General features: G+C 35.5%; 1 protein-coding gene across 5 annotated transcripts; it reads left to right on the top strand.

The window, feature by feature from the left end:
- Positions 1 to 5,406: 5,406 nt before the first annotated feature.
- Positions 5,407 to 15,305, top strand: LOC101251244 (uncharacterized). Of its 5 annotated transcripts, none has more exons than XM_026028162.2 (9): positions 5,407 to 5,728; positions 6,760 to 7,054; positions 7,151 to 7,265; positions 12,709 to 12,767; positions 12,854 to 12,976; positions 13,059 to 13,919; positions 14,043 to 14,259; positions 14,613 to 14,896; positions 14,998 to 15,305. In XM_026028162.2, exons 3-8 carry the CDS (start codon positions 7,223 to 7,225, stop codon positions 14,864 to 14,866), a joined length of 1,557 nt encoding a protein of 518 aa, XP_025883947.1. In that variant the 5' UTR covers positions 5,407 to 5,728; positions 6,760 to 7,054; positions 7,151 to 7,222; the 3' UTR covers positions 14,867 to 14,896; positions 14,998 to 15,305. The 5 variants fall into 5 exon arrangements, with proteins under 5 accessions (XP_025883947.1, XP_025883946.1, XP_010312758.1 ...); XM_026028161.2 differs by having other exon boundaries at positions 5,427 to 5,728; positions 7,148 to 7,265; XM_010314456.3 differs by having other exon boundaries at positions 5,470 to 5,728; positions 7,161 to 7,265.
- Positions 15,306 to 16,143: the final 838 nt, after the last annotated feature.

Below are 16,143 nucleotides of genomic sequence, written 5' to 3'. Positions count from 1 at the left end.
TTGCTCTTTACTTTTAATTAATTGTTAAAATATGTTCAATAGGTATTTTTTTAAATAAAAAAAATGTTCAATTGGAACAAACTTAAAAATAAGTGTCTAAATGAAATATGTGGAGAACTTTAGGTGGCTATAGATGACTTAAGCCCATATATAATGAGATGGAATCAACGTAAAATCACATATCCAAACACTAATTACATCTCATAATACCATATCGTAATGGTATCGCATGACCAAATGCATACTTAGTTGAGTGAACTGACTGTTTAAGTTAGTTCTTAAAAAATGAAGCACTTGATCAAAAGTCTAATTTTTTTTTTTACAATTTGATATTAGGTAAGTTATGCCTCTGTGCTAGTAAATTGAAGTCTATCATATATGTTTTTTTGTATTAATCAAATTACTCAATTTAAACTTAAATTTTCTTAGTTTCAAAGTATTTGATCTATGTTGACTTGATACATTTTAAATATATTTTTGTTAGAAGTTTATTTTATTAAACTTATCTTATTAATGATACTTTGAAATTGTTAATTTGACTATTACTACTTGAGAGTTATTTAATTCTAGAGAGTAAAAATATGATAAAATTATTTTATTTCTTTAAATTGGACAAAAGAAATATTTTTATTATAGGCCAAATTAGGGCTGTGCAAAAAAACGGCTAAAACCATTAACCCGAACCAATTTTCGATTTATTGGGTTAACGGGTCGGGCTACTGGGTAATTGGGTCGGGGACCGGTTCACTAATTCTTTTAATTGGATTAACGGTTCGGATGACGGGTTTGGAAAGGAAATATCCCGGGTCACCCGATTACCCGACTATTTCCCCCTATTTTTTAATTTTCTAATTCACAATTAGGTTACAAAGTAGAAAGTCTAGAAACCTTCTCCTTCTGCTTCCGCCACTCTCCAGTCTCCAGTCTCCAGTCTCCAATTTCCAAACTCCGGTGAGGCGAGGACGGAACTCGACTAACCAACGAGTTACTCAAGCGTCCGGCGAGGCGACAACTAGGGATGCATATCGGTCTCACAAGGTAACGACTAACAATGGCATCTCAGTCCTCAAGAGTCAAGCTTTAATTTCTGTATTCGTTGATTTCGTTCCATTTATCATCATTTCATGACCTTTTTCTGACTTCTCAATTTTCGACGCTCTCTCCAGTCTCCAAAGTTTCTCCAATTTCCAAACTCCGGTGAGGCGAGTCGGCGACGACTAACCAACGAGTAACTCAGGCGTCCGGCGAGGCGACAACTACTCTCTAGTCACTCAGGCGAGGACGGAACTCACGTCTCACAAGGTAACGACTAACAATGACTTGTTTTGGGTGCTACGAGTTGTCTGAGTACCCTACTATTAATTTGTTGTAATGTCGACATAAATCCTTTATCTGCTCCTCTCCAATTTTCAAATAATTTTGCTGGTATTTGGTGTAAGTTTTCTCTGGAATCTGGATTATAAATTAGCCATTGTATAGTGGGAAACTGGGAATGCTTACACTGTTGTTACACAGTTTATTTCACTATAAAAAGTGAAAACTTATCAGTTAGCACTTAGCATTGGGCAAAAAATGTACCTTTTCTCCCATTAATTCTTGGATTTAGGGGTGCACCATTCGAAATTCCATGCATAATTTCACCAGTATTCAGTTTTGTGTCAAAAAATCCTATGTCCTGTCGCAAAACAACTCTAATTAGCCAACTGATTGTACTTGGTATTTTTTGCTTGAATAAAGCTGCTTACTCTTTTTTTAGTTCCTTCAAGGCTTCAATAATTCATTGCTTCATTTAGATCTTATAAAAAATAGTTTAATAAACGATTATGACATATCTTTTCGCAGTTTTTGGTGAAAGTATCATGGCTGAAAATGTCATAACTGATAAGGTTGTTGGTGAAAGTGGAGCTTCTAATTCAAATGCAATAGATCAAAGTCAAATTTTTGAGTCTCAAGTAAAGAAAGGGAGGAAAAAAAGATCTCGTGCGTGGAATCATTTTTCTCTCAGAACTGATTCTGATGGAAATGAAAAGGGTGTTTGCAACTACTGTAAGAAAGAGTATTTTGCTGATACAAAAGAACATGGTACGACGTCAATGCTTACTCATATATCCAAATGCCCTAAGATGCCTTATAACATTGATATTACACAATCAAGATTATCATTTCAACCAATGATAGGTGGTAACAAGGGTGATGTAGTTGTTGTTCCATGGAAATTTGATCAGGAAGAGTGTAGAAAGGCCTTGTGTCGTATGGTAATTATTGATGAACTTCCTTTTAGATTTGTTGAAAGAGAAGGTTTTAAACAGTTTATGAGAGTACCACAACCTTGTTTCCACATTCCTTCTCGTACCACTGTGACTCGTGATTGTTTTAATCTTTTTGATGAAGAAAAACATAAGTTGATGGCTGTTTTTAAGGAAACAAAACAAAGGGTGTCTTTAACCACTGATACTTGGACTTCCATCCAAAGAATTAATTATGTGGTCATTACTGCTCATTGGATTGATAAAAATTGGACTTTGCATAAAAAGAATTATCAATTTTTGTCCAATCACTAGTCATAGAGGTGAAGATCTTGTAAAGTCTATTAGTAAGTGCTTACATGAGTAGGGATTGCATCACATTTTCACTGTTACAGTTGATAATGTTGGTTCAAATAGTGTGGCAATAACTGAGTTATCTAAGCAATTAACTAAATGGGGGACCAACCTAATGGGTGGTAGTCACCTTCATATAAGGTGTATGGCTCATATTGTAAATCTTATTGTTCAAGACGGTACAAAAGAAGCAAATGTATCTATTGAACGAGTCAGGCAAGCAGTGAGATACATCAGACAATCTCCTGCTAGGTGGAAAAAGTTTCAAGAATGTTGTGAAGATGAAAATCTTGCTAAAAAGTCTTTATGCTTGGATGTTCCTACAAGGTGGAATTCAACCTACATGATGTTGAAGCGGGTAATTGAATATGAAGGTGCAATTGTAGAGTACGCCGATCGTGATATTGGCTTGACACTACATCTTAAGTTTGTTGATATGGTGGATAAAAATTCTACAGGTACACTTTTGAGTAGTGATTGGGAGGGCGTAAAACTAATCACAAAATTTCTTGAAATGTTTTTTAATCTTACTTTGAAGATATCTGGATCACGATATGTTACATCAAATCTTCATTTTCTTGAAATTTGTCAAGTTGGTGTTTACTTGAATCAATTGATATCAAATGAAGATCATGTTTTGGCTAAAATGGCGAAAAATATGAAGGAGAAATTTGATAAATATTGGGGTGATACTGAAAAAATGAATAAAATAGTTTTTATACCATGTGTTTTGGATCCTCGTCACAAATTTATCACTCTTGGCTTTGCACTTAGGAAGATGTTTGGAGAAAAAGGGGCTGCTTTAGAAATCGGTGTGCTAACATACATGGAATCTTTGTTTAATGAGTATACATAGCCTGCTGATTCTGATAAAAATGGCCAATTTTCTTCAACTGAGGTGGATACTTCTGATTCAAGGTCTGTTGATTCAAGGTCTGGAGGAGAATTTGGAAATTTTTTTGAGGAATTACAAAAACATACATCTGAAAAAAGAGGAGCAAGTTCAAAGTCAGAATTAGTTAAGTATCTTGATGAAGAAATTGAAGTTGAAAAATCAGATTTTGATGTATTGCTTTGGTGGAAAGTTAACTCCCCTAGATTTTTAATTCTTTCTGAGATGGCTCGAGATGTGTTGTCTATTCCCGTTTCAAGTGTGGCGTCTGAATGTGCTTTTAGTACTGGAGGACGCATACTTGATTCGTTTAGGAGTTCATTAACTCCTAAATTGGTACAAGCTCTAGTGTGCCTTCAAGATTGGCTTCGAAGTGAGCTACAACCCATAAGTATTGAGGAAGATTTAGATTTTCTTGAGCAACTTGAAGAAGGTAAAAAAAGAACCTCATTGATGTAAAACTGTGAATAGTTTATTCTATATTTTTATTTCTTAAGTCTTGAGCCTTGACTTGTTATATTTGTCTTTAGATTTGGCAAAACTTGGAAACGAACTTTGCATTGATGACATGTAAAATTAGAGGTTTCCTTCACTAACTCTACTAAAGGAAAAGGAAGGTAGATGTCTTACTATTGAGGTGGTCTCTTATATTACATCATACATGTGTTATTTATTATCTTGTCTTTATTCATGATTTATGATTGACTTCTCTTTTTTGATGACTAATGAGTAATGAGTATGTTATATTATGGTTGATACAAATATTTGTGCAAAGCTCCCACTAGAATTTGGTGTTCTGTATCAATTTATCACTTTATCTTAACTAATCTTTCATTTTAATCATTAAAATATTTAATGCTTTCTTTGTTTCTTTGTTCATCAGATTTCATCATGCCTCAACTTCATGGTTCTAATGCTCGATCACCTATTTGGAATCACTATGAAAAACTTGAAGAAAAAGAAGATGGATCGTGGACAGTAAAATGTATTCATTGTGGTCGTGTTGCTTATTACCATTCGCACTATAATGGAATTGCCTCCTTAAGAAATCATGTTAAACAGTGTTTGGAAACAAGAAACCAGAATCCTTAACTCGCAAGAATTGATTACTAGCTATTATTTTGTTTACTTGAATGTGAAATATTAGTACTATGTTTGGACTAAATTTTCAGTTTGTGTGACTGCTATTTTGAATTTTTGAAATTTTGATTGCGCCTGTGTGAGCTGTTAGGGATTTGTTGACTGTTGTGGCTGTTGTGTCGAGTGTTTTCTAGTAGAAAATGTTGTGTTGTGCTGACTGCTGAGAGTTGGGTGAGCACTGAGCATAAATGCATACTGAATTACTGATAGTGATAACCTTACTGTGAAGTGTGAACTCATTTTGTGATCTTTCAGTTTCAAGGACTTGTCTCATGCATAAAAAGGTTGTGATGAATATTGAATCATGTACTGTTTTGTTTGTGTTTTAGTGTGTGACTTTGTGCTTTAGCAAGTAAAAGAAAGGCAGTGTAAGTGTTTGCTAATTGCTAGTATTTTGTCACTTTAGTATGCTTTAGTAATTAGTATGCTGTTACTTTAGTTGCACCGTTGCAGCCTTGCAGGTGCTTTTGCCTGTTCTTCATGTGATTTTTATTTTTAAAAAATGTGTGATATGTTAACGGTTAACCCGATAACCGAACCGATAAAGGTCGATAACCGATTAACCGATAATTTAATTGTTCTTTGACGATTTAGCTAGTCAACAAACCGATAACCGATAAATAAAACCGATAATGTTCAAAACTGAACCGAACCGACCGATATGCACCCCTAGGCCAAATGATATGAAACTAAGGGAGAGATAAATTTGTAAAACTGAATTTCAATAGTAGTATTTAAAAGTTAAATTTTTATTAGAATTCATAAAAAAAATAAAAGAAAATATTTTCTGAATCTTTTTTTTTTTTTTTAAGTACAAAGACCATGTTTTTGAGTTTTGTGTTTCTTCACTCTTGTTGCTGCTACCATAGTCCATATGTCACAAAATCTCAAAAGCTTCAACCTTTTGCTTGTGTTGGCAACAATGGCATTTGGGTTTTTCTCCCCAGTTTCTTCTTTTCTTCGTCTTTTACTCTTTACCCAATCTATTTCCCTAACCGTTGCCCCTTGTACAACAAAAAAACCCAACTCAGTATTCTATGACTTTTCTCTCAACCTCTGTTTTTTCCTAAAGCAACAATCTTTTTCTGTTTTTGAGGTGAGTTACTAGTTACGTGGTTAGTTTGTTTTTCTTGCTTTTTTTGTTCCTTTTCGAACCCTAAGCTATTTGTTGCAAAATATGATCGCTTCATGTGCTGGTTTGATGTTGTATGTTTTTGTTATCGTACATGGTTGTTCTTTGAAAATCAGCAAACCCCATTTCGTTTTTCACCATATTTGGGTGAATTTGGTCTTTGGTTTGTAATCTTGAGAAAAAAAGATTTGTTCTTTGTAGCTGTTGTATTTGAGAGTTTTCTGTAATTAGCTCAGTTTATCTTTTCTTTGGATTAAGCAAAATTCTGTCTCTATTTCATTTGTTGTTGTGGTTTGATGCTGTTTTTATTGTTTATATATGGTCATCAGGAGCTAATTGTTGGAAAAAAATCCTCAACTTTCTGAAATAAGGACGGTTTATCTTTGGATTAAGCAAAATTCTGTCTCTATTTCATTTGGGGTTGTGGTTTTCATTGTTTATATGGTCATCAGAGCTAATTGTTGGAAAAAAAATCTCTTCTTTATAGCTGTTGTGTATTGGGAGACAGTTTATCTTTGGATTAAGCAAAATTCTGACTGTGTTTCATTTGGGGTTGTGGTTTGTTACTGTTTTTTCATTGTTTATATGGTCAGCAGGAGGTAATGTTGGGAAACGAATCTCTTCTTCGTGTCTGAGAACTAAGGAGGATTAGTTTGCTCCATCTCTTTTGCTGTCCGTTCATATTAGTAGTCATATTGTTGCCCCTATAGTTTCTTGTCCTTCGATTTCTTTTACTATCTGTTGTTCCTTGTACCTTGATTATCATGTTGTTTCTGTAGTTATGTTCTGTTACTATCTGTTGTTGTTGTTGTTACTGATGTTGTTATTATCTGTTGTTTTTTGTTTTGTACTTCTGTTACTTCTTGTTCTGGACTGCTTTGGATTCTTTTTCCAAAATGATTGTTACCTAAAAATGATTTTTTGTGTTTGTGGATGAGGGTGTTTAAAAACTGGCTAATTTTTGATTAATCCAAACTGTTTCTCTATGGCATCAGGATGGATACAAATAGTCATGTATTTATTTCGTGGGAAGAGCGCGTTGTTTCTCAAGGGAAAGACCATCGTGTTGTCCACTACTACCTGAAGGATTCATCAGGGGAGTTAATCCTTGTTGTGGTGGGTACTGAAAGAAGTGCAAGGCACATGGTATTTGTTATCTCAGAGGATTATTTAGATGTTATTGGGCATACAAGTAGCATAAATTCTGAAACAAACAGGCGTGCAAAATGAGATATAGTGGAACGGTGACATTTTTGATTTCAAAGCATCACAAATCACCAGCTATTTCAAGTATGTATAATCATGTGGCAGTCTAAGATTTCAGTTACATGAGATTTGCATTATTTGTTTGCGTACATTTTGTAGTATTTATTATTTCTGAAGAAGTTGATCGTAGATTCTTGGCTTCTGGTCACACACAATCAATTGGAAGATGTCTTGTTATGTCTAAAAGCAACAATGTTCAAGTTCTGCGAATGTCCAAACTTTATCAATGTGATGGGTTAGTATCAGTCTCACTTTTTGTGTACTATTCATTGGTTTATAGTGCTTTTCTAATCAATATGTAGATGAAAAAAAGTACCATTTTGATGAGTTTGTAGATGAAAGATCTTTTGCTTTCACAGGAAAGAAACTAAATTTTGTTGCAATTATTGTTTCCCTAAAGAAGCCTCCCTCCCGTGGGTTTTGGGGAGGGAGCAGTGGGAGATGGTCAAAAGTTATTTCCAGTTCCATTTTTATTTCGAGATTTTTGTTCCCGACTTCAGTTTTCCGGGCACAAGCTGAATTTTCAATTTAGTTGTGCATCTGGATTTAACCTAGACTGACTCGAGTCCAAGATTCCATACATCTCGCAACAATAGCAGCACTAAGCGTCCGGAGATTGATTGAAAAATCAAATCCAGCTGACCTTCTCCCCCCTTAGCCGCCTATCTACTCATGTTTATAGTTTGATCAAAGGTCAAGACCGTTGTTTGGACGAAAAAAATAAAAGTCTTCCGTATCAAGTGATACATGAATTGCTCAATAGTGTGTACTGATGGTAGTTCTTTGTATCCCCGAGATGAATAATCCTAGTTTGAAGAATAAATGAGAAATTATCCGTCTAAGCAATCACTTCATTATGTTTTGTTTTTGCAAGGGAAGTATAATTTGTGCTCCTTGTTTTAACCACAGTTACCTGTGTGTTGTTATTCTTGAAAGACGTGCATTGCACAAGTTTGTAGTTTAGTACAATATTTTGAAAATGAGGCCTTTTTCCTTTGGCTGATTCATACATTATGAGTCGTAAAATTCTGAAGTCTAAATTCTACGTGATTTGGTCTTCAGTTGTTCCATTTAATTGTTGAAACTTGTAAGTTAATATAGAACAATATTATGAACAATCTCGTGACGTCTTAGCATTAACAACTAGTATATATTAAAGTTGCACCATAACAGTGCAAAAAGACTTCACAAAATCCAAACCAAGCTTACACTACTGCTTCACAAAGATGCTATGATATCAAACAATGTTTCAGCCTCCTCAACATATCTTTCTTTACACCAAAAATAAAACAAAAAATTACCCACCATGTTCAAGAATAGTTGCCATAGTTTCCCAGCCACACAACAAAGAATGAGCAAGTGACTGTTAATTTCCCTAGCAGCTCTTCACAAAAAGCATATAGAACACAGTTGAAATGCCCTTCTTTAAAGTTTATTATGTGTGAGGCAAGCATTTCTTCCTACGAGCCAAGAAAAGCACACCACCTTAATTGATTGATCATTCCCTTAAATTGATGGGACTAAATAGTTATTACAGATAATGTAAATAAAGAAAAAAACTAATAAAATATTACATAATCTCCTAACTGCCTATTAAAGGTATTAGGAAATATTCTCATATTTAGACTATTTAATCGTACTATATTTAAATATTCTTTATCTTGACTATCCAATATACTATAATTAACACGCTCCCTCAAGGTGGAGCGTATAAGTCATACGCTCCTAGTTTGCCAGATATAGTCAATTCTGGATCCTCGGAGTGATTGTAAAAATATCTACCAGCTGATCTTTTGAGTTGACAAAACTTGTAGTGATAGTGTTCAGGAAGTGTGAAGCGGAAAAAAGAGATAAGGCCCCGCTTCACGTTTTAAGTGATGAAACACTCACATAGTCATTCTAGTATGTGAAGAGTATAAGGCTCGCATCGCTTTGCTTTCATCACTTTAAGCGATGAATTGCTCACTTTCCTGAACACTGTGTGGTGATATATCTAGACTCAATCATCTCTTGAATGAAGTGACAATCTATCTCAATGGGCTTCATTCTTTCATGGAACACTACATTAGAAGTGACATGTCTTGGTTATCACAAATCAATGTCATCGGTTCAACTCCTCCCATCTTCAAGAAAAGTTTTCTCAACCATATAAGGTTAGATGTAGCTAATGACATAGCTCAATATTCTGCCCCTGCGCTTGATCGAGCTACGAAAACTTACTTTTTACTCTTTCAATATATTAGATTGCCTTTAATTAGAACACAATAACCTAAAGTGGACCTCATGTCAGAAGGAGATCCTACCCAATTTGCATATGAATATCCAACAATGTTGGTGTGTCCCTTATCTTCATATAATAAACCTTGTCTTGGAGAGTTTTTGAGATAATACAGGATGCAAATCACTACACTTTAGTGACTATCACAACGTGATTGTAAAAACTGGATAACTATACTAACAGCAAATGAGATGTCTGGTCGCGTGATTGTAAGATAGTTGAGTTTGCCAACAAGTCTCCGATATTTGCTAGGATCTTTTGAGGCTCCTTTGTCCTGGAATAAGCTTAGTATTTGGATCCATTGTATTGGCCACATGTTTGCAATCCAACATACCACCGTCTTCCAAAATGTCCAAGGAATATTTCCTTTGAGTTTTAGCAATACCATGGCCAAATTGTGCCACTTCAATACCTAGAAAGTATTTCAGCTTGCCAAAATCTTTAGTCTGATAATGACTTGAGAGGTGTTGTATGAGGGGAGGATTGTCCAAGTCCACATAAAGAGACCAAATTCTCATCCCTTTTTCGATGTGTGAATTCTTATGAGCTAGCTTTTGAGGTGTGAGTTAGGTCTAATGCCTAATTTAATATGGTATCAGAGCAGGGCCCATCTCACCCAATGTTGGGGCCCAAAAATCATAATTGCCACTCACAAGATGCTAAGTATAGGGTGTGATGTGGGGTGAGCTAGTTTTTGGGATGTAATTAAGAGTAGACTTAATTTAACAAAAGCATTCCCTATTGTAAAGCGAAAACAATTTCCTTTTTGATTCTAAACCTTAATATCCTTCTAGGTCCAGTTGAAGATTATTACTTATAATATGCATCTTAAATATGCCACAAATGACCAAAATTTCCAAAAAAAATCTTATTTTCTGGAAGTGCTACAATGATAGTATATTTTCAATCTATCCTTGACCTTTATCGCCAGTTCAACTGGTTGAAGCTGTACATAAACTTAATTGCCCTTCAAACTCTAAAGCGAGTTATTGCTTAATCAATTGTTTTTGCAATGACTTGGCTATTATCATGCTTTGTGATAATATTGTGGATTTTGAGACACCTAACCTTTTGTTGGAATCCTTCCACAAGAGAATCAACAGTACTTCCTCATCCACAATTTTGCTCGGAGGAATTTTGGGATAGGCTTATGACTCAACTAGTGGCAACTATAAGATCCTTGTTATCCACGATGTCAAACATATTGGCGACTGATTTTTTTTTTGCATTTTATGTCCTCTAATATAGCTCACGATCATTTATATAGACTTTGGTTTGATTTGCTTGGTAAATGTTGTCATAATATTGTTTCCATATTTCAACAATGAATTCCTTGTTCTTCTTGATGGTGTATGTGCTCATTCAAATCTAGAAGTTTAAGTAACTAAGTTTGCAAAATACGGTGTCTCTTTTTATAATAACCCAAATTTTTATAAGGGATTAATTGGTAATTTTAACCCAACATAAAGAATAATAATGATAATAATGTTATTGCATAGGAGAGAAGGTTTCACCATGTGCGCACCCAAAGGGTAGCGGCGGCGGGTTTCTCTTGTCATAAAAATAAGTAAATAATAATAATAATAATAATAATTAACAGAGTCAAAAGGAGTGGGCCAAGCCCATTATCCTATTAGGGCAAATGATTCCTTAAATTTTGGGAGAAAAGAAATGAACTCATTGAGAAATGTTTTGTGGAATTCAAGGACGCAAAGAGGAATTTCATAGACTACTGTTTCGGGTGATAAGCTTCAGGTATTGGCATAAAATTTGACTTATGGTAGTCTATATGTTGTAGACTTGCAGTATATGTGTTGCATGAATTTGGAGAAAGTTATCTAACCCTTAGTCCTTACCTTTATGATGATTAGCTAATGATTGAAGGACAAATGATTTGACAATGATTGGTGGTTAGTGAAATTGGATTTGTAATTGGGTTTAAAACTACTGTGGAAAAACCATGTATTTTTTCAGTGATGCAGTTTGAATTTCACCACTTCTAACTAGAAGACATTAGGATTTAGAAGTGATTGAATAATAATGAAAGAGAGAGATATCGTAAATGTAAAAGTATTGAGACTTGACCTTGCCTAGTGTAATATTTTTGCATAGATTGAGGTAATTTGGAGGTTGTTTGGTTGGTGTTTATTCGTTGCAAGGTTGGGAAACTCATGATTAGCAAGGTAAATAAGACTGAGGTTTGGTGCCTGCTTTTTAAAATTTGCTTTTAAAATGTGTTTTGTCTGCCTGATCCATAATTTGGGACACGTGTGCTTGGCAAAATCGGTGGTCTTTGACTAACCGTATATATGTTGATTTGAGAAGACAATAAAAAAATATTTCATAAGTGATTTGTGGTGTGGCATGATCTCTTACCATGGCGTTGGGGAGTTGGATATTTTTCCTTCGCTGTCGTGATATAGTTACTAGGGGCATACATGCGCTACCGTAGTATGTTGGGGACCTTGGACGTGATGCTTTGGTTTACGTTTGGAACATAATATGTAGTGCCGTGAAATTTTTAGGGTTCTAGATTGATCTCCTTTATGTGGATTGAGTTGAAATATGTAATGTCCTTTTTGAACATTTGTTTGGACCTATTGAGCATTATATAATAAAATGTATTTCTATCCATATCATTCATGTGTTTGTTGTGTAGTTATATTTTTTAACACTTCTTCAAATGTTATTAAAGTAGCGGGCCGAGGATCTTATTTAGGTATATTTATGTATTGCTCACTCCTTACCTACATGCCTATGCATAAATATTTGTAGACGGTGAGTCTGGTGGCTGACGAGTACGTTCGAATCGGTTCTGTTTCTTAGATGAGCCTGCACATTAATCATTGAGGCAGTTGTTTCATCTCTATCTATTTTATAACGAATTTTTTTTGGGGGGTTTGCATACCTTACAGCTGAACTCATGTAATTCTATTAGATGCTCCATGGTCTTATAGTGGGATTTGGACTAGATGATTAGTCTTTGAGTAATCATTGAGTTAATAGATGGATTATGGAGTTCCATTGGATAATTGTTATCCATTTCTTTATTATTATTAATGTGCTAGACTTGCACGTAATTTCTCAAAGTGCTTATATAATTGGGTAAGTGAATGGATAATTGGTTCGCCCGCAAGGTGGGGTCAGTCATGTCTAAGGGGTATTTTGGGATGTGACATTTATTACACGGGTAAACCCTCTACCACTTCATGAATAATTTCTTGTGTAATTGTTGCAATTGGTGTATATGTTGTAAAGTTGCTAATGTTTTTGAGTTGTTGATGCTGTATACAATTGGATCTCTGTAGAAAGAATGCTACGCCTAGTTGTTACAAATTATTTTTGTCTGAACTTTAATGTACTTACGTTATAGTATATTTGGCCTCCCTTTATCTTGTAGATACCCCGACAAGTGAAAGGAGAAGAAGCGTTGTAATGGCTGGTCACTTAGCTGATGAGGTCTCAAATAAGTTGATCTACTTTTTTTTTTATATTAGTTGCAACTTTTTTAACTACAGTTACTGAAGGGGAAGTATCTATTTCAGGTACAACTTCCTAATGAATTGAAAGCAAAAAAATCAAATATTTTGTGGTCACGTACTGCTTGGACCTGCGCCAAGCAACGTACGCATTATCCTTCTTTTAGGAGAAATGGAACTACGATAGCTGTAAGCACTCGGTAGCATTAAATCAGCTTCTTGATCTCATATTTCTTTTCCTTTTCTTGTGTAATCTCTTAGTTTTTTGCAGGTTAATTCCTTTGTTATATTCACGGACAAAAAAGAAAGTCAGCACGTAGGTTACTTGGAAGACTTTTATGAGAATAAAAAGGGACAAAATAAAGTGAAGGTCCGGTGTTTCGAATATCTGCAGGACATCAAGTGTGCAATTCCAGAGCTTGAGGGACACCCTAGAGAAGTACTTTTCACGTCTCATGTTGAGGGGATGCAAGCGAATTGTATTGATGCTATTGCTATAGTTTTGACTCCAGGAGATTATGACAAATATATCTCTCTTCTCCGAAAAATTTTGCCCTCTGGTGTCTATGTGTGCTCTAGGGAAATAAAATACAAGATCATGCCATTCTCTCTGAATGAATTGGAGGGCTACTATAGTCAAACGATATTTATCATGTCAGACAGTCAACGAGCCAAGCTTAAGTCAAAGGGTCATATGTTGCACAAAGTAAAACATGTTACCCGACAAGATCCTCCAACTCAAGGACTTGGGTGGAGTAGAAGTGTCGGCAAGAGTGGTATCAGAAAGCAAATATCTGGTAACCCGATAGGAAAAGCCAAACCACCAACTTGCCCAATGTTAAACATAAAATTTCCAAGCGTAGGACCAGTTGGAATTCAGATTGTTGATGCCGAACCACCAACTTGCCCAATGTTAAACATCAAATGTCCAAGCGTAGGACCAGTTGGAATTCAGATTGTTGAGCCTCAATGTAAGTTGTCTATTGAAGTTGGTGACAACTTAGAGGTTCTTTGCCAGGATAGTGGCTTGAGAGGTTGTTGGTTCAGGTATAAGGTCTTAGACGTATCACAAAAACGTATGAAAGTTCAATATGATGACATCGAGGATTGTGATGCTCCTGAAAAGCTCGAGGTACCTTAACCACTGTGACTATAACTTCAATTTTATATACTAAAATTTGTGATCTACTTACATATATTGATTTGTACGTTCTCCCTTCACTCTCTTTCCTCATCACCTTTGCTTGATTTATAGGAATGGGTTCCTTCCTATAGAGTTGCAGGTTCTGATAAATTGGGCATGAGATGCACAGGACGCCTCACAGTTAGGCCTCGGCCTCTAGAGGATTCTTCTGACTACTCTTTTGAAGTAGGAGCTGCAGTTGATGCTTGGTGGTCTGACGGGTGGTGGGAAGGTGTTGTTGCTGAAATTGATGTCTGTGGAAGCGGTCATCATCAGGTTTATTTCCCTGGTAAGAAATAACAGCCAAAGACACACCCTAAAAACTAAAAAGTTAAAATAGAAATAGGAAACAAGGAAAAAAAGGAGTATTCTTATTCATCGGTTGATGCCTAGCAACTTCGCGTAAGGATAACTCAACAGCCAATGGATGTAAAAAATTGGAGTCTCTAATTAGTTTCGATTCTTACTCGAAATCATATGTCTAAGCTCAGCATTGCCATAAATTCGCTTTCCAACTCTGCAGTGAAAAAGTTCTAAAAAGTAGGCCTGGCCTAGCTTCAGGCTAATTTGTTGTTTGAATTTTTACTGATCGATGTTGGTCATAGCCTGATGCCCCAATGTTTTTTTTTCTCTCAATCATAGGCGAGAACATGTTATTGGAGATTCAAAGGAAGAACCTGAGGACTTCAAGAGATTGGATAGATGGCAAATGGGTTGAAGTTGAGGGAAAGAAAGATATAAAGTCGAGTTTAACTGATTTATCCAAATGCAGTATCAAAGAACATGGGAACTGCGAAAAACAGATGGCTCCGAAGCTTGTGGCAATGAAGACAACAAACTGCTGTCAATTTCTAAGCAATCAGCTGAGAAGCAAGACAATGATGCTCCTAAACTGAAAAGGCCATGACGTAGTGATTTTCTTGCAGGTAACAAACTGATTTTAGACAATTCTACGAGTGATAATGGTAGCGTCTAAGAGTTGGTCAGTTCTTTTTCCGATAATGGTGAAATGCTTCTGGCATTGTAGGTGAATGTTGATTTGTAAGTATCTCTCACCGGTGCTCGACCATGAAGGATCCGACCTTTACCCGAGTCTGAGCCACTTAGCTGGTGAATCGCAATTCTTCTTGTTCGATTGGTTCTGTTATATTATTCATACGATAGTAGCAAACGTTAAAATTTGTGTTGAATGTGTTGTATTGTGTTGATGCTTCTTGCACCATTTTAGATTTTCGCTCGAACAATAAACCTTTTCTCTTTATTTGGTTTTACGTTTCGATGATGCAATGATATATTGTGTTGAATGCATTGTATGCAGTTTGGATCTTCTTTTTATCTCGTTGTCTTCTCATTTTCATTTTTCGTTTATGCATCTATATATGATCCTTAATATCATGCATGTTTGGTAATCTTATTAATGTTGATGCATTTTTGTACTTCCTCTGTATTTATTGCTTTTAATGTCTAATGGGTGTTTTGTGACACCCAAAGGTGTGGCCTAGTGGTCAGTAGTTGAGAATTCTGAGGTTTTACATTCAAAATTCAATGGAGACAAAAAAACACTAGGTGATTCTTTTCATCCGTCCTTGTTTGGTCGGATAGATCTCGAAAAATTACCCAAGTTGAAAAAATAATCGCCATCTGAGGCAAAGTTATGACCATTTGAAATTTCACAAACTTACAATTACTTTTTTTGAGTTTCAATTTTCAATTTTTAAGAATTTAAGTCGCTGCGTAGGCAGCAAAAACCGATATTGATTTGGTGAGTTTTTACTCGTTCAATAATATTTACATATTTTGTTCGCGCCTACTCGTTTAATGCCATGATTAAATGTTTTTGTGGATACGACATGGGGTGCAAAATATGCCAAATAATGTGACCTGGACCTTGACTTGTGCAATGCGAAAGGTCACTTTTTTTTATCAAAGTTGATGCAAGTTTTTGAAGCATAAATCAATGAATAGAGGAAAATTGTGTACTTGATTGGGGTGTGCCATGGACTATTTTGTTGTGAAATGAAATGTGGAGATAATGAAGATAAATATGGCACCAAAAATTTACCACTTACTTCATTTTTCATGGTGGTAGGGTTTTTTTTTTTTTTTTTTTTGGGGGGGGGGGGGGGGGGGGGCGGGGGGTTGACATCGTGTTCTTTCATACAACATACATCAT

The sequence above is a fragment of the Solanum lycopersicum genome, chromosome 11 (genome assembly GCF_036512215.1).
Source record: "Solanum lycopersicum chromosome 11, SLM_r2.1".
NCBI lineage: Eukaryota > Viridiplantae > Streptophyta > Magnoliopsida > Solanales > Solanaceae > Solanum > Solanum lycopersicum.
Note: the sequence above shows the minus strand (reverse complement) of the source record. Positions and strands in the feature narration are given on the sequence as shown.

Excerpts from the sequence above, each read along its gene's own strand:
- LOC101251244 (XM_010314456.3), top strand. The coding sequence starts at position 6,991 with ATGAGATATAGTGGAACGGTGACATTTTTGATTTCAAAGCATCACAAA. Across the intron at positions 7,055-7,160 it reads CAAATCACCAGCTATTTCAA|ATTCTTGGCTTCTGGTCACA; the intron begins GTATGTATAATC and ends AGTTGATCGTAG. Across the intron at positions 7,266-12,708 it reads AAACTTTATCAATGTGATGG|ATACCCCGACAAGTGAAAGG; the intron begins GTTAGTATCAGT and ends TTTATCTTGTAG.